At 38.3% G+C, this 18563-nt stretch overlaps 1 protein-coding gene across 2 annotated transcripts; it reads left to right on the top strand.

Moving 5' to 3' along the window:
- Positions 1 to 2758: 2758 nt before the first annotated feature.
- Positions 2759 to 18251, top strand: prpf40a (PRP40 pre-mRNA processing factor 40 homolog A). 2 transcript variants are annotated; one of them, XM_005918253.3, is made up of 27 exons: positions 2759 to 2854; positions 4258 to 4338; positions 5367 to 5510; positions 7207 to 7290; positions 7722 to 7740; positions 7834 to 7853; positions 7981 to 8022; positions 8137 to 8247; positions 8589 to 8709; positions 9016 to 9040; positions 9154 to 9369; positions 11281 to 11386; positions 12502 to 12566; positions 12667 to 12831; positions 13835 to 13943; positions 14100 to 14250; positions 14378 to 14511; positions 14671 to 14785; positions 15124 to 15215; positions 15342 to 15458; positions 16183 to 16320; positions 16454 to 16549; positions 16646 to 16732; positions 16964 to 17054; positions 17152 to 17213; positions 17313 to 17468; positions 17705 to 18251. In XM_005918253.3, exons 1-27 carry the CDS (start codon positions 2852 to 2854, stop codon positions 17792 to 17794), a joined length of 2640 nt encoding a protein of 879 aa, XP_005918315.1. In that variant the 5' UTR covers positions 2759 to 2851; the 3' UTR covers positions 17795 to 18251. The 2 variants fall into 2 exon arrangements, with proteins under 2 accessions (XP_005918315.1, XP_014187872.1); XM_014332386.2 differs by lacking the exon at positions 4258 to 4338 and having other exon boundaries at positions 2771 to 2854.
- The last annotated feature ends 312 nt before the right edge of the window (positions 18252 to 18563 follow it).

Genomic DNA, 18563 nt, shown 5'->3' with positions numbered 1-18563 from the left:
TGCTCGGCAATCAACAGATTTGTGTTGTGTGAGATAATTGCACCCCAGCCAAGAATCTTGCCAAAAATAGTTTTTCAACTCCTGCAATAAATTTTCTCTGCAGAACACAGGGTGAGAAAAATTACATCCCTAATTTGCGATCTCTTGAATTCCTAGAAGCAGTACAATGTAAAGTCAAGTAGAAACCAGGCAGCATATAGCAAGGACGCCATATGTCATGTTTGACTTTTTTTTTTTTAAGAGCAGGGCTGAGAGGTCATGATTTCATTGATTATGTGGCTCAATAATCACCCACAGGTTAAAAAGGCTTTTAGAAAGAAAAAAAATATTTTCTCAAGAAACATAAAAAGCACAAGAGCTTTGGTTAAGCAGCGTGCCTTTGCTTGTCAAAGAAATAACTGGAGGCAATGTGAACATAAAAAAAAATCTTAACTAAAAAGAGCTAAAAATAAATCATGAAAAAAATCCATTAATATGCGTCTACAACCCAAAATTGTTTTTTCTTTGTAAAATCTGTGCAGCTGAGAGAAGAAAAAACTAATCTTAACAAAGCTTCTTCTGCTCCTTTATTTTATGAGAGGAAATGGAAAAGCAAGCTGGAATTGTAATACTGTGTTTTGTAGATAGTTAATGTGACTGTGGTTGACAGGAAGCCAATTGTCAGATGAGAGAAGAGTGCCTGTAAGGCAGGTCAGCAGCAGGCTGGGCTCAAAGCTCACTGGGTAAAATGGCCAGAAGCAAACATTGACCACATCAAATATTGTGAATCAATCACAGACAAACAGACACACACACACACACACAAACACAAGAATGAGGTTCTGGCAAACAGTGAAACTATGGAACACCAATGCGCATAAATATGCAGCGTATAGGACTGAAGAGTGAAAACTAGTTTGGAAACATCATAGCATTCTCAAGGATTTTAAATATAATATGTCTTTATTCATAAAAAATAAATCAGTTTGTCAAAGCAGCTATGTACAAGCGATGCTGACTCATGGCTGTTTTTTTGTTTGTTTGATGCACTGTGGTTGACTGACTCCCATCATTAGACTGAAGCCTGATCTATCTCTGCCCCTCACTGTCACTTCCTTTTTTTGTTTTTTAGCTTGTTAAGATAATCGATAGGGAATTCTCCTGCGCTTGTCAGGAAATGCATCAGAGTTTATTGCAGTCTGCCTCAAGTGAGGGCTCATCTGTTTTCCAACTCTTTGTTGCATGCTTCACACCTCGGTATCACTCTAAATCCCAGGGACAACTCCGGTAAACAACTTCACTGACAAGCATAAAGATAAACCGGACATCGCGTATACCTGTATAATCGATTTTTCATTTTGAAAAGATCTGAACACACACGCACGGATCTGATTGTTCAAAATCTTTAATATAGAGTCCAGGCGATCTGCAGAGCAAGAACAGCAATAAATGAAAACATGTTCATTAGGCCATCAAACTAATTTTCTGTTTGAATAAACACCTTAATGGGTGAGCTACTCCTTAACCTTGTTTTGTGTGGAAAATATATGACTGGAATGCAGAAGCAAGAAGGAAAGGAGAAAAAGTGAGTGCTGCAGCCATGTGAAAGGCACTTAAAGCTAAACTGTGTAGACTGACTGCTTTATAATTTCCGCTGTCATGGGGAGTCTTTGCAGCACCACAGAGGTCTAAGAGCTGTGTCACAGAAGCCAATAATTGGAAAATCACAGCCGGTCCTTCAAATGATCCCCAATACACTGAGGTAATTTTGCTGTGTCTGAACACCAGCTACCTCAGCTTCTGAAATAGGTACCTGTTGTAACACCAAAAATAAAAAAGGGAATCACTCTCTGTTACGGTGTAAAGAGCAACCTGATGGGTATTTATTCACGAACACTAAAACAGTTAAAAATAAGGATTTAACAGTTCGTAAATTAGTGCCATAATGACAATTACCTCTTACCAGGTGTTCCTAATTATTTAAGGCAACAAATGAAAAATAAACTAATTGATTAGTAATATGCATTAAGCTGCTTATCTGATTTGATAAGCTGTTGAATACTATCGATCATGGATGGGCCTCCCCGGAGCCTCGACCTCAACATAATTGAAGCAATCATCCTGACAGATAACAGAACAAAAGGCAGCCAGCATTCAAAGAAGAACTTTAAATGTCCCTCAAGAAGCCTGGATAACTGTTCATGAAGACTACCTTCCTGAAGAAATTACAAGATAGCTTGCCTAAGAGATTTCAGGCTCTGTTGAGGAATAAAGATGGTCAAACAAAATATTGATTTTCAAGCTTCTTAGAATGATTCAGTCTCTGTTTTTGGCTTATATTTTTATTTCCATGTACGTTTACGCAGATTTTAATAAATTCTTGCGCCTATTGCCCATTCTACCTAGCAAAATATAAAGAAATGAGGATTGGATCAAGACTGTTGCACAGTACCATATAATGAGACAAGTCATAAGTATATGTGGCTTTCTCTATATTTGCATATATTGTATGGCATAAATTAAATTTCATAATAGAAAATAGAATTTGTTTATTTATTTATTCATTCATTCATTCATGCAGCTTTTTACTTTAAGCTATTTAACATCAAGAAACATATAATTTTATGTCTAAGTTTGACTATAGCGTATTGACTTAAAGTGGACGTTTTTTTCCATCGCTGTTTCTTCCTTGGTTAACACGCCAGTTTCTTTTGGAGGAAACGGTGGTGTTGCGCATTGGTGCGCATTTCCAACGCAGAATGACGCTACAGAATTGTTACCTTTGACCTCTGAGCGCTAGGCGGAAGCTCAACCAATCGTTTTGCTTGTTGTTGAGAAGTGCTCAAATTTCTCGGAGGTTGTTCTCTTCAACATGGTGAGTGCAGGCGTTCAAAAAATAGTTTATAGCGGTAACGAAAAAGACGAAAACTGTTAAGACTATGTGTATGAATTTTTAAGGCCTGGTTAGCAGCCATCTTCTTCTCTAAACTATACCGTTACAATGCCGTGTATCAAAGACCACGGGTTAGCATTTCTTGTTAGCAGTGGGCTAATAAAGCGGTATGTGCCTACCTTCGTGTTATAAGCGGTTTCCTTTAGCTGAAGCTTTTTTGGGTATAGCACGCCCTTTGATTTGTTAATGTGTAAAATCAGCAAAACGTGTTACGGTATTCGTGAAGTAAAATTACGGTGGTGAAAGTGTATTTGGTTAGTTGAATAATTAAGCAGTTGAACTCTTGCGTTAGCCTTTTACGATTCATTTCCAGAGATTAGACGGAGCCTGCAGTCATTCATCACAAACAGCAGCAGTTATCTCAGGTTCTTACGATTGTTACCAGTCCACATAATTTACATTAGCACAGCCAACGTTACTGATCAGATTAAGTCAGGAGTTAAGTGAACTTTATCGGTTAAAAGTAGTAATTTCGTAGTAGTAAAATAGAATATCCCACTCATGCACCCAAATGAGTGGACTTAAATAGACCATATTTGACATATGATCACCGAAAACAATCATTACTATGCTATTTCATGATAATATATTGTCTGGTTAAACTACAAGGCTTTCTTTAGGGTTCGTTATTCAGATACAAAAAATGTTAAAGCTTCACGCATGAATTTGTTGTTACCCAGGCTATGGGTACATGTGTTTGCCTGTGCCATATGTAATGTTGGTGTCCGCATTAGAGGACCCTTATTCATTCTGAATAAACCGGAAGTCTTTGAAATATTCTTTATGTAAAAAGGAAGCACTTGTTTAAAAGGTGTAGATTAAGGTAGGCACCGTTTCATCCTCAGTTAATGATGCAGATATTACTTTTTAAATTAATACGTTTTTTTAAATAAACCAAATGCTTGATAATTTGTCGCAAAACGAGAATTGTGTAGTTTTTCTAGTCTTTTGTCTTTAGACATTACAAGCTTTATATATGTCAAATTAAAACTGATTTCATATAATGTTTTGATTACTGACACCCCAATTAGTACTACCTCATTTAAACTTTCAAACCAAATATTCACACACTCGTTGTGGTTTCATGTAACTGCACTAATTGAAATGCGCAATGTAGCCATTACTTTACTTTTTATGTGCATTTTTTATTTGGGAGCAGCCAAATTTATTTAGAGTGCTTTATTAGCTGTAAACTACTTAATTTCACAATTCCTTAAACACATATCTGGAGAAATGGTAGTTTTCCTGATTGAAGCACACTGCTAACTGCACAACTGGCTGTTGGGAGTTCACTAACTCTGTGTGGTGTTTCTTACTCCTCACAGTCTTCGTCGGAAGCTAATAATGGGCCGAGCCAAGCACCACCTTATCCAGGTGTACCGCCCGCGGCGATACCTCCCCCATTTGTAAGTCATCAAAATGCAGTTTTGTTTACAGATCCAAATGAACATAATTTGAATTACTTTGATTTCTGCATTGATTACTTATAAATTTGCTGGGGGTTAAAGTTAGAATTATAGGCAGTTATATGAATAAATTTCTTAGGCAAGAATACCAGTAAACTCTTGCTTCCTATAGCAGCAGCAACATCTTACAAAAACTGTTTCCAGTAGCTGTTTAAATAATGATACAAACGCCCTTTTTTTTCTCTTCTTTTGTTTTAAGGAAAAAAAGAAAGGACCTTTCCAGACATTGATTTTATCTTTGCACACATTTTTGCAGGTTTTCAATATTGCATATTGGGCTGATTGGGCTCGTGTTTAGGTACATTTAGAAACTGAGAGGGTTTTTTCATGCTCAAACATTTTTTCTGTGCAGGAGAAACCCTAACAGTCTTACTTGTATTTATGTATTTATAGGTGACCCAATCTCAACAAAACTGTACAAACGTCCTCTCTCACACAGTAATTATTAACATCTGTATATTTAAAACAATAACTTTACTATAAATCACAATTCTTTTGATTTTCATATTAATCATCCTCCTGCAAACCTGATCATATATTCTTCACTTGCGTTTGTTTCGCGTGTCAACTTCCACATCTGTAGATTTGATTTAGTTTTTTGCTCTTTCCAGTTTAGTGCATGTGTAGTGCTTCTCCTAAGGTCCTGTGAAAGTTAGTGTGACTGAAGCACAGTTCCTCTGCCATGTTCATCACACACTGTGGCAGCCAGTGTTCACACACTCCCTATTTTATCTCCTCAGCTAGAACACCTAACTTAAATTAGCCTTTGAAGGAGCAGAGAGTTGCACTTGCTTCCTTTCATTTCCCCCTTTTAGGTCTTACTTATTATGTGTAATTAACTGTGATTCAGTATAATGTTAGATTGCATATTATATGGAACACTGCAGAGATCCAGGTAATTTCAGAGGGTTAAGAAAGTATTTCTTCTAACTACGATATAATGTTTTTGTCTTCCTTCTTCTATGAAGATGGGACCACCTGGAATACCACCTCATTTCCCTCCCATTGGAATGCCCCCTATGGGACAGCGACCTCCCAGCATGACACCAATGCCTCCTGGTATAATTCCCCCGGGTATAATGCCACCAATGGGGGCACCACCAATGGGACAGGTGAGCTTTGTAGTAACCTCATAGATTTGTTTGTATTGGTTTTTTTCCCCTCTTTTTGTCCTCTGTGCCTTATAAAGTCTAGGGACTAGGCAGCCTATTTATTTCTCCCTCCACTTTAATAATTTAGGGAGAAGCATAACCTTAAATGAGACACATCTCAAAATGTTTTAAAGTGAAAGAATTAACATTTTTTTCTAGTTATTTGCTTGAATTGTTCTGATCATTGTTGCATGTATCAAGTGGTTATACTTTCATGTTAGCCACATCCATCAACATTTACAGACCAGGTATATTTTCTTATCTTGTAGCGCTCCAAATGCTTGATAGGGGCGCTAATTAACTGAAGAAAAAATGTTGTTCGTCATAGGGCTGGGCCATATCATACCGTTCACGGTAATACCAGTATAATGTTGGGCAACGATAGAAAAATGAAATATCGCGATATAATATGGGTAAAACGCGCATGCGCAGTGCCTTTGTTTTCATACGCAAACGGCAGAAAAAGCATGGCGGCGAAAGCAGATCGTTAAATGAAACTGATGAACCAGAATTGGTTTGTAAAAATGCTGCAACTTCAGGGGTGTGGAACTGGTTTAGCTTTCGTCCGTCAAAAACACAACAAAGCACTATTTTTGGTAGCGCAAGCTAGCGGGCCGTCGTTGTTGCTGTGTTTTCTGGAAAATACGGCACATTTAAAATCAATCCTTTGATTTTTCTGAAAATCGACAGTGCCCCTTATAATCCAGTGGGCCTTATGTATGAATTCTGGTTGTGTTTACTGACCTCGAAACGATTGTATGTGGTACACGGCGCTCGAAAATCTGTCAAATGTTTTAGTACGACTTGGCTAAGCTACGAAGCCGCACCGCTTGATGGATTGTCGGAGCATTACGACTACCATAGTCAGGAGCCTCGCGGAGTGATACGTAATGTGCTTCAACATAATATTACCGTATTGTGTGTGTAATACCTCTTTTTAAGTTTTATGGATATTATACATGGTTATGCTGAGGATATGTCGGCCAATTTCCACTGGAAATGCCCTTTGGTTAAACTGTCAGAAAGGAATTTGCATTTGCACTGTTACATTTTTATATAACTTTAATGCACATAAAACAGCTGCTTGTTTAAGTGAAAATACATTGATGTTGTTGTTTTGGTTTTTTTTTTTGCACTAATAAAGTTGTGGAGTTGTAAAGTATTTTGTCTGGTGTCAATTATATCGTCAGTTATATCGTTATCGCAAATTTTCAAATGTTTATCGTGATAAATATTTTTGGACATATCGCCCTGCTCTAGTTCGTCGGTTTAAATCTCTTTCATTAGCTGACAGTTAATGAATAAATAGGCATGATGTAGCTGTAGTCTTTTTTTCTTTTTTTTTATCTAGTGATTAAAAAAAAAGTGGATCATGCATGTAATCCTGTCATGCATAAATAGGCGTGATCATGGGGAGGAGTGTTTGATCAGAGTGCCAGAAACGCAAGTCTGAAGAGGTGGTGAAACACTGTAGTTTGGCATATTGCTGCTTCACAGGTGTCAGGCTGTGGCATCACACTTTCAGTAAGCGCAGCATAATCAGTCAAGCAGCCTTCTACACACCAGCAACCTGTTTCACACTGTGTCTAAATACCTCTGCCTGGATTAGGTAGCATGGAAATACCAGATGAATATTTCATGGTGCCTCTTTTATTAGATGCCAGGCATGATGCCACCTATGATGCCAGGAATGATGATGCCCCCTCGCATACCAGCTGCGGCTGTACAGCCAACGGGACCGGTAACTCTTTTCACTATGTTTCTTGAGTGCTCTGCTTCACACGTCTTAAAATACACTGCAGTCTGTGAAATGCCTAATGAAACATTTGCACAGCCATGGAACACTACTGTTGGCTATAAATTTATAACCTTCCATAAAAAATATATTTTCATGTTGAAACAAAACAGCTAAAAAACCAAATTAAACACTAGCTAATGAAAATTTTACACTTGCATGCAATGTGTCTATTATTGTCCAGATGGGTTTAGTGATCATAAGACACATGTAACCAAACACTAGCTATACATCTTGTGGTTGTGGAGTAATGTACTGATTAGGAAAGCTGTGTCTCTTACTGTTTTGTTGTTAATAATGAATCTGTAGATGTGCACTTTAAGACTGGGAAAAAAAATAATCCACCAATAACATTGTTATTTTTTTCCTGTCGACAGCCTGGTGTTGACTCCACAGGTAGGATTTTTTTACTTAATGCAGTAAAATTAATGTTTAGGCGTATTTAGAAGTTTAAAGTCTGACTACTTTTTGTCTTGTTTATTTTCACAGCTGCTGCTCCTGGAACATCTGTAAGTATAACATTTTTTTGATATGTAGTAATTGGAAGTCTACAAGCTTTGACAATTTTGAGCTACCATCATTAGCTCTAGTATTTTTCCTGCTGTCTCACAACATTTATTTCCGTTCCCCCTGCAGAGTACCACAAATGGATCCCCGCAGGAAGAACAGCCCAAGAAGGTTTGTGCACATGAAACATTGAAAGACTAGACACAATTAACAAGGAACTATAAAATCATTCAAAATGCAACCAAAATAATTATCTGATTTATCTGTCGTGTTTGTTTGCTTCAGAAATCCGTGTGGACTGAACATAAATCACTAGATGGAAAGACCTATTATTATAACACAGAGACTAAGCAATCCACATGGGAGAAACCGGATGAACTCAAATCTCCTGCAGAGGTACAGAGCTTTTAATTTGAACTATTTATATTACTTGCATATTCACATACATTTAATTCATTTGGCACTTAGCAATTGCAGTGCTCACGTATTAAAATTACAGTAATGGTAAATGTACCAGATTAAGCTAAATTGGATTTTGCCCCACTCATTTTGGGGGAATTATTTAAATCCTTTGTGTGCATATATTAAACAGTTTTATTTTTAAAATATGTGCGTCATCTATACTTAAAAAAACTGATTTGTTATTGGACTATGGATATTGACTCACACTAATTAAGGCCTTGCTGTTCATTTAAACTTATTAAAAAACCTTTCCCATCATTCTTTGAATTCTTTAGCAAATGCTGTCAAAATGCCCCTGGAAGGAGTACAAGTCAGACACAGGGAAGCCTTATTATTACAACTCTCAGACAAAGGAGTCAAGATGGACAAAACCCAAAGAGCTGGAGGACCTGGAAGGTAAAGCGCGGTATCTGATTATATCAAAGCTGTTGTATGAAAGGCAGGGATTTTTATATTGAAAAATGTTGCCTTCTACAGAAAAGCCTTTAATGGCACAATGACTGGAAGAATGCTGACTTTGTCAACAGATCACTCCATACATTAGGGGATGTGGTGTGATTGATGTGCAAACAAAGGACTTACAAAACACAGGACACTTGTTGGCTCCTTTAGTACATTTATCTTTGAAAAGGTCTCTTGATCTGCTGCATGATTAAAAATGAAAGCAAGCGCCTTAACTGTTATCTCTTTTGTCAATTCCAGCTATGATCAAAGCAGAGGAGAATGGGTAAGAGTTTGCTGTTACTCTGGATGTCTTCATTTTGTATGAAGGTTAACAAATACAGCAGTCATCAACAATTATTAATCTCGTATGGCTTTATTGTCATGATCTTACATTAGGACTGCAGAGGCAGCGGCTCCTGGAACCACTGCAGCTCCTGCTGTGCAAGCAGAAAATGTAGCTCCTGCAGCGACTGTAGTGGAGGCGGAAACTGCGGTAGTAGTCTCAGAGGAACAACCATCCCAGGCAGCAGTGACTCAAACACCTGAGGTGAAGACGGCTGATGCACCTGTGGCTTCCTCTGAGACTTCAGCAGCTACCGAGGCTGTAGCCAGGTAAACAATTATAAATCTAGGGTTTAACTGAGCAAGCGCAATGACATGTCTGCCTGTGTGGCTATCTCCAAGCATACCTGCTGTTGTGGTTGAAGTGGATTATGAATCAGAAGGTGTAGTGATTAATAAATGGACTCAAAGCCAGCCACATTGCTGCTCTCATCGATCTGGAACAGCTGTGCTGGTCAGAGTGATGCATGACAACAATAGCTCGGCAAATGAAAAGAGGCCTTTCCAGGAAATGACATTATTGTGAGAATGGTTCAGAGCAGTGGAGAGAGACCACATAGCTCCACAAATCTGCAGCAAGATGCAGATGGTGGATTTTTTTTTTTAATTTAACTTTTACAGTATTGATGTAAATAAATAATAAAAATTGATTAATTCTCACACTGATATAACCACAGCAGTCTGAGCTATTCTAGTTTTATTATTATTAAACAGTCATATCATAAGATATGACTCAACGGCTGTATCATAATCCATTTCAGAAAATAAATAATGAATGGGCTTTGGCTTAAGAAGAAGTTGGAAAGTAGGCTGTAATGCACAATGATCTGCTGATTTAGCCAGAGATTTTCCTCAGTTTGGCTATTTTGTACCATCTTCCTCTCAATTAGTTAAACACAGTAGACACTATGTTTATGACAGTGTATTCCACCATAGTACTCATAAAATCCTAGGGTTCTGATTGATTGTTGTACACCCTGCTGCCTTTTGGTGGCTACATGGAGTAAGGAATTGAAGGAAAAGGTCTTCATACAGTTTTATGCAGATGTTAACATGAAATACTCAAAGTATCAGTTACAGTATTTTACATTTTAAACTTGTTGTAATTGAATGGAAATGGAAGCCTCTGAAGTAATTCATTTTTAAAGTTAGTTTAAGAATTGTTTAAAATTTTTTGCTGTTTTTGTTTTCATAAAATCACTATAGTGGTGCTAAAAACCCATGTGATTGTGAGAAGTTAATATAATGCAAGCTTGTAACACATCTGCCATCAAAATACCAACAGCTTAGATTGCGCTTCCTCATTTAAATGAACATGATGGTCAAAGCAAATTTTTAAATGGACCTGTTATGGTTTTCCTCATTTCCTGTCACATATTGTTAAACCGGTGCTCTTATTAAATGTGGGTAAAGTTTCAAACAATGACATCAGCAGTGTTGGGAAGGTTACTTTTAAATGGTAAATGGCCCGTATTTGTATAGCGCCTTATTAGTCCCTAAGGACCCCAAAGCGCTTTACACATCCAGTCATCCACCCATTCACACACACACTCAGACTGGTGATGGCAAGCTACATTGTAGCCACAGCCACCCTGGGGTGCACTTTTAAAACATATTCCACTACAGATTACAGAATACATGCCACAAAATGTATTCTGTAACGTATTCCGTTACGTTACTCAATGAGAGTACCGGTAATGTATTTTGAATACTTAGGATTACTTAATATGTTATCAAGCTTTTTACAACTACATGACTGTACTATTGCTGTGTGATTTATTACTATTACTGTTACTGTTACGCCACCAATACCAACGCGGTTTTTAAATATTAATATAAAATGAGTAACAGTAGTGTGGACATTAGGTAAGGCTGCACTTTTTGCAGCGATCTTGTAGAAAACTATTCCGTGCATATATAAAAAGGGTCCACTGCTCCAAACTGTAGTAAAGGGACCTCTGGCTAATACGTCGGGTTCCATGTCGGGCTTGTAACCAAAAACTAGCTTTAAAAGGTATCCCCATTATGGTCATCTCAGGCCACCACAGCTCTGTTGGGTTAGCGTTCACAGAGCACTTTCTACTTATAATATTGGTGTAACAAAGCCGTTTTTTAATGCATCTTTGATTGCAGAGAACTACAAAAGTGCTCAGTGTCAATGATAATTTTCTTTGCTCTTAGTGTTGAGGTTGTAAAAGAAGAAAGGCCAGAACTTCAGAAGAAAACGTACAAATGGAATACAAAAGAAGAAGCCAAGCAGGCCTTCAAAGAGCTGCTGAAGGAGAAGGTGAGTCAGGCTGTTAACAAGCTGTAGGAGAGAAGGCATGCCTTTACTGCAGGGGAGTACTAAGTGGTCACAGTCATTCTTGTTTTCAGATTCTGACTCTAAAATGTTCTCTATTTTTCAGTGTATAAATTAATTATGTGAGATGTTAGGCAGTCAACAAGTGTGCAGCAAAATTTGATTCATGATGTTGCACGAATTTGGTTCTTTAATCAAGCAGAGCGTGTTTTAAATCAGAAAGCAAATATCTGATAATTTGATTACTTTTTGTGCCCAAAAAGTCATCCTACAGCTTTTCAACTGTCTCCATTGAGGGTTGTTTTTTTAATGTGTGTGTTTAAGTATCCATTGACTGTTGCTCTGTTGTTGGCACTGGAATCCAAATCTTCATTTGTTTTTAAGACTACTTTTGCCACCTCAGTGTTCACTAGTGCCTGATGTGTTCATCATCACATCATTTGCATTCAGACCTGGATCTAATCCCTGTCCCTGCTCTTGAGCCCCTGGGAGGCCTATTAAACCTCACCTCCTGTTGCTGTGGACGTGTTGTGTGTTCGGCTTGCACGGCGGCCTAGCACCACCCACCTTGAATGTTGCTATATTTAGGAGCTTTTTAATTTTGTGCACAAAGCTCTCCTCTGAGATTGCTTGCCATTTCCTGCAAGATCTTAATGGCTGTGTCTTTATGATTAGCTTTATTGGATCAAAGGCACGAGGACTGGCTGGGATTAAGACAGCGAGAGAAAGTGGCATGCCTGAGTGAGTTAGAATAACTGTGACAACTGACAAGACCGAGGCACATAGTGGAATCAGTCATAATGGATGAAGTAGTCACTCCTTGGGAGAGGCAAGTGGCTGAAAGGGCACTTACAAAGGTCCTTGGTGGCACTTCTTGATTTATTGCCACTCCACACCTTTTAACCCACCATCTATTAGTAATTAAGAAAATGTGTTCTGTTCTAGACCAAAGCAGCAAAAAGCTCCATTTTCGTATCCAGGTCGATGTACTTTTTTCGAACAGGACAACAAGGCAATCCATGTGAATATTTTTGAAATATTTCTTGAGTGCAGATTTTATTTGAAACCATCATGAATATTTCTTATCCTTTGTATTTCAGGGTGTATCCTCCAACTCCTCTTGGGAACAGGCCATGAAATTGATTATCAATGATCCTCGCTACAGGTACAATGCTTTCCAGAGATCTGTTTATCCTTCATACAATAGTAAGTTTAAACTGTCACCATCTCTGACTTACAATTTGTTACTTTTCTTGTCAACAAAGTGCACTTCCGAAGCTGAGCGAAAAGAAGCAGGCGTTCAATGCATACAAAGTCCAGACAGAGAAGGAAGAAAAGGAGGAGGCCAGAATTAAATACAAAGAGTCAAAAGAGACTTTTCAGAGATTCTTGGAGAACCATGAAAAGATGACATCTACCACTAGATACAAGTAAGTGTTACTGTGATATGGCAATAAAGTATTTTGTTTTTTTCCCCCCTGCATTGATTTGCAGTTCTCTGAACTGTCAATATGATTATGCAGACTGGTTGAGTGAGAGGACATCTGTGGCGCTTGCACACCATCGTGCAGTTACAGCACTGTTGACTTCCACTTAAGCTACTTTGACCTGTTAGTGCTAGTCACGTTGATATTGCTGAATTTGTTTACACAATAACAAATTGTTACAAGGTCAAAGTTTCGCATGTGTAATGAGTTCATTAGAAAGTTAATGATTGATGAATCTATTCAAAGTCAAGGTGCATGTGACATAAAGGTTATATCTAATTCAAAATCTCTTAGCTTTTTTTGTTGTTGATTTTGTTTGCTAATGTCTACAACAGCTTTCCAACAAACACACTTATTGGAAACTTACTCGATCTCAGTGAACAACACATAAAACACTTAAAATATCATATAACTTCTTAATAAATTCTTGGAACGTCTTTTTCATCGGCACTCTTTAGTTTTTGGATGAAAGTCGTGATGATGGGCAGAGGAAAAGGGGTAATCAACTGGTGACCTTGACAACAAGCCAGCTTCAGTGTTCTGCTGGCACTGGGTTTGTAGTCTGGGGTGGCACACAACAGGCAGTTGGATGGTGAGAGCAAGGCTTTCTGATGCTGTGTGGGTGTATGTCCTTGCATTTAATACCTTGTTTTAGCCCGTAACACCGAGTGACTCTTCTGAGCAACAGGGTTTCAACAGACGTCAAATATATTGAATATTTTCAGCACACATGAATAGAATATTCTTTATGGTCATTGTCACATCTTAAAAGACATAACTTTTCTGTGTTGTGCCTGGGATGGCTCGCAAAAAACCATAACAACTGGTGCCTTAAAGCTAAATTTGGCAAGTGAAATGGTGCCCTCACGTGGCTTTGTGGGAAAAATATTCTAAAGTGTGTGTGTGTGTGTGTGTGTGTGTCTGTGTGCGTACTCTTGCAATCCAGGAAAGCAGAACAGATGTTTGGTGAGCTTGAAGTGTGGAGCTGCGTGCCAGAGAGAGACAGGCTAGAGATCTATGAAGACGTGTTGTTCTACCTTGCTAAAAAAGAGAAGGTAAGGGCTCCAAAGTGCATTAGGAATCTTTGATTTTATTTTTAGTTAGCATGTTTGGCATAATTATTGTGTATAAGTCCTCTTTCAGTGTCCTATTTAGGAGTAGGAGCTTTATGGTCTAGTGCAATTACCATCTGGTTGTATTCTCTACTTTAGGAGCAAGCCAAGCAGCTGAGAAAAAGGAACTGGGAAGCTTTGAAGAACATTTTGGACAACATGGCAAACGTCACATACCGCACCACCTGGTCTGAGGCCCAGCAGTATCTGCTAGATAACCCTACCTTTGCAGAGGATGAGGAGCTGCAAAGTATGAGATAATACAACGGTTTTAGTAGAATTAGAAGAAAAACATTTCTTATCAGGTCATTGTGCTTGTGCATGAATGTGTGTTTGTATATGTTCAGCCTACTGATAGTGCCGTTATCTGCTTACAGATATGGACAAAGAAGATGCCCTTATATGTTTTGAGGAGCATATTCGGGCTCTGGAGAAGGAGGAGGAGGAAGAGAAGCAAAAGACACTTCTCAGGGAAAGAAGACGGCAGCGCAAGAATAGAGAGGCCTTCCAGGTGAGAAGCAAAAACAAAGAATTGATGTCTCAAAAAGAAACAAAAAAAATGCGCTGCATGTAATTTTTCACATTTAATCAGGTTAATAACAGTTTTAATATAAGCCAAAAGAAGAGGCCACACTTTCGCGATCCTCATCTCTTCTTGTTGTTTTCTCAGAAATTTCTGGACGAGCTTCATGATCACGGCCAACTTCACTCCATGTCTGCTTGGATGGAGATGTACCCGACACTGAGCTCAGACATCCGCTTTGCCAACATGCTGGGCCAGCCGGGTAGGACAGCAGGCCACACGCACACATGTCTGCATGAGCTGAATGTGACAGTCAGACTTGAATCATAGCATAAACACAGAAATAAAACATTCACAACTGACAACATAAACGATTTATGAATCACAGTTTAGCTTTTTGAGGTTATATTTTCTTTTAATTTCCTTATTATTTCCATATTTTTTTCCTTTTTAATTTTCATACTTATTCCGATAATACACTAGTCTCTAAATCTTTAATTATTTGGCTTCACTGTTTTGCACCCTTGTTGTGGTCCACTGATGCTGTTGAACCTTGTTTATTTGCTGCAATTTTTAAATTTAATGTTGTTTGTTGCGCAGGTTCCACTCCCCTGGACCTCTTCAAATTTTATGTGGAAGACTTGAAAGCACGCTATCATGATGAAAAGAGAATAATCAAAGATATTCTTAAGGTATTACTCTAACCTCATAAAATGTTATTTATATTTGGTATTTTTAAGGAACAGTTCGCACTCGTGCACCTTCCTTGCATTGATCCAATTATACATCTAATAATTATCTGATGTGTTCTTTCCCAGGACAAAGGATTCCTGGTTGAAGTCAACACCAGCTTTGATGACTTTGGATCAGTCATCAGCTCAGATAAGAGAGCTACCACGCTGGATGCAGGAAATATAAAGCTAGCCTTCAACAGTGTAAGACTCCAGCTCTGCATCATATGCTTTGAGTTGGCACCTGTTCGTAAACATTAATGGACACAAATATTGATATTAAAGTAGGGTGAACTGTTAAGTAGCTGACCCTACAGCAGCTGGGTTTAATCTATTAAATCAGCATAATAAATGTAAAACAGGTCACAGTTTAAATAACCAGCACCTCTCCTTCGCTTAGAGAGCTTTAAGTTTTATCCTGTTGTTAGGTGTTAAAATACGTTCATCATATCCATTTGAATTAATAATTATTTTAAAACTCATGTTAGATCTTTCCACACAGTTAAAAGTGATCTCATCAGTTCTGTATCCACACGTAATCCACCTATCGCCGTCACAAGATGTATCAATGCTGAGCCTACTTGTTTCTACGGCCCCCAAATAAACAAAAACATGTTATTACAGATTATAAAATTATGGAAAAAGGAGAATAATACACCTTTCAGGATAAACAGGCCCAAATCAATGAAATTTTAATGAGTATACATAAGCACAGGCCTTGACCTGCTTGTTTGAGGATGTATGCAGGTTTGAATTGGCTGTAAGTGTGGATATGGTGACCTTTCCTGGGTGTACCCCACCTTTTGCTCTGTGCCCTGTCCCATCTGAAAGACTTCACTTGGGATGAAAGATGTGTGCGTTGAACCATGGCTGTTTGTTGTATTTCATTCTAAGATTAACTCACTTAGAAACCCTTTTTCCTAATTAGTTGCTTGAGAAAGCTGAAGCCAGAGAGAGGGAGCGAGAGAAGGAGGAGGCCAGGAAGATGAAAAGGAAAGAAGCTGCTTTCAAGAACATGCTGAAGCAGGCCACACCGCCACTGGAGCCAGAGACTACGTGGGAGGGAGTATGTACTTTCAATGCGGATCAAATTCGTGTGTTTTCGCAACACAGTTTATTTTCTGTTTTTATCCTGATCCCTTTTTTCCAGTCTTGATTGTATTTAATGTTTCCTGATAACTGACATTTTACCATTTCAGGTCAGAGAGAGGTTCCTAAAAGAGCCTGCCTTTGAAGACGTGACTCTGGAGTCAGAGAGGAAAAGAATATTCAAAGATTTCATGCATGTCTTGGAGGTGAGTCATGACGCTAGCAGGGGCATGAAGTTTTTAAACTTGACGACGACTATAATGATGTTTAACCTGGTATTTACTTTTTATTTAATTTAACAGCATGAGTGCCAGCATCACCACTCGAGGACCAAGAAACACTCAAAGAAGTCCAAAAAGCACCACAGGAAGCGCTCCCGCTCTCGATCAGTTAGTACCACCACAAGAAAATGAACATTTTATACACTTAGACCACAGATCAAATGTTTAAAAAAAAATACTTTTCTGCCCACTGTTTTAGTCAAATACATGGTTTAACTGAATGCACATCATTCCATTCTGTATTTTATGTAAAGATTTACTGGAAAATGATGTAGCAAAGCACACTTTACAAAAAGCATTGCTCATATCATGCACTGCTAATCTGTAATGTTTTAATAGGGCTCCGAGTCTGAGGATGAGGAATACCACAAGAAGAAAAAGAGGTCACAGTCCAAATCCCCCTCAGAACGTTCATCTAGTGGAGAATCTGGTGAGTGTTTTTACAGCTCCGATCAGTTGATTTGTGTATTTAGGAAGGGAAAAAGTGCCACAATGTGTGTTCATTGACATGTTCTACCTGAAAACAGAGAGAAGCTATAAAAAATCCAAGAAGCACAAGAAGAAGGGCAAGAAGAGACGCCACAAGTCTGTAAGTGTGCAGGAAGAAACAAATGTGTGCGCTTGATGTCTTAAATACAAATGTACTGGCAACACTGGTGTGTGCACTAACTGTAATTATGACAAACAGGCGTCTCCAGATTCTGACAACGAGAAGAAAGGAAGAGACCGTGATGGGAAGCGAGAAAAGGAGGTAGAGAAGGAGAAAGAGAACGACAAGTCTCGGGGGAAATCTCGCTCAGAGTCCAAACAGAAATCTCCCAAAAGGAAAGCAGCCAAAGAGGAGGTGAATGTTACTACTATTATTATTATTATTATTATTATTATAAAAAATTGCCCCTGTATTGTGAGATTAGCTGGGGGGCTCAGGTCAAAGTTAGTGTGTTTTAAAGAAGTCTCGAGCGTATATGTTAGCTTACAGTTTCTAGCATGAGATAAAGGTCTTGCAGTTAACTAGTTATTTAAAAAGATCTAATTTTCACTATGACTGAATCTTTGTATTTTTTTAATGGCGCATTTAAGGGTGGCTGGGACACGTCGGGCAGTGAGCTGAGTGAAGGAGAGCTGGAGAAAAGGAGAAGAAACTTGCTGGAACAGCTGGACGCACCTTGATGATAATTCATGCTGCTCTCTCCTCTCCAAACATGCATTCCCCTTCAAGCTCATCTGACCGTGCTGGTCATACGCCCATAATGGACTGATTTGTGGTATTTATGGGAATGCCATATACTGAGCTTTTACATAGACTTTGACTAATTTCATATCAGGAAACTGATCAGCTGTTAAATACTGAGTTGTTTTTTTGTTAGCTTACCTTTCTTCAGTTGGCTGTAGTTATACATGTTTTCCATTGACAATTTTTTTTATATTCACTTAAAAGCATATCTTTATGACACACTGCAAATGTGTAGAAATACAAGAAACTTGTCCACATGTCCAGGAATACTGGGGGTTACGTCTGATTTGAAGTAATTTAACTGCAGCTGGTTTGAATGAATGAAAGGTTTTAATTGGAGGATTTGCTGAAATCGATACTTTAGTTAAATGTAATAAAACAGTTTCACTGGAAGTTGTCTGCAGGTGTTGCTTTGACTTACTTAGACGATAAATTGTTGCCAAACCTTCCAAGATTATAGGATTGTTGCCATGCTGTTGCAGATTTACAAATAGCCAACAAAGAAGACTAATGGGTGATGCCATTGTTGGTTTATTAGGAACACCTATGCTGTCTAATGTTATCTCAGTCTTTGCATTAACCTTTTGATAATTTTCAGGGATATAGTTTGCATTGCATTGCAGTTGATTTGTAGTATTTTTTAATTCTGGGAAACAAGTGGTCCAATATTGATATTCGGCAAACATTAAGTGGGTGAATATTAAC

This window comes from Haplochromis burtoni, unplaced genomic scaffold (genome assembly GCF_018398535.1).
Source record: "Haplochromis burtoni strain Fernald_Lab_line unplaced genomic scaffold, NCSU_Asbu1 Contig_29, whole genome shotgun sequence".
NCBI lineage: Eukaryota > Metazoa > Chordata > Actinopteri > Cichliformes > Cichlidae > Haplochromis > Haplochromis burtoni.
The sequence above is the reverse complement of the archived record's forward strand: the minus strand, read 5'-3'. Positions and strand labels throughout refer to the sequence as shown.

Bases quoted from the DNA above. Each gene is read 5' to 3' on its own strand.
- prpf40a (XM_005918253.3), top strand. The intron at 8,023-8,136 runs GTTTGTGCACAT...TGTTTGCTTCAG, and splicing joins AGGAAGAACAGCCCAAGAAG to AAATCCGTGTGGACTGAACA. The intron at 9,041-9,153 runs GTAAGAGTTTGC...ATCTTACATTAG, and splicing joins ATCAAAGCAGAGGAGAATGG to GACTGCAGAGGCAGCGGCTC.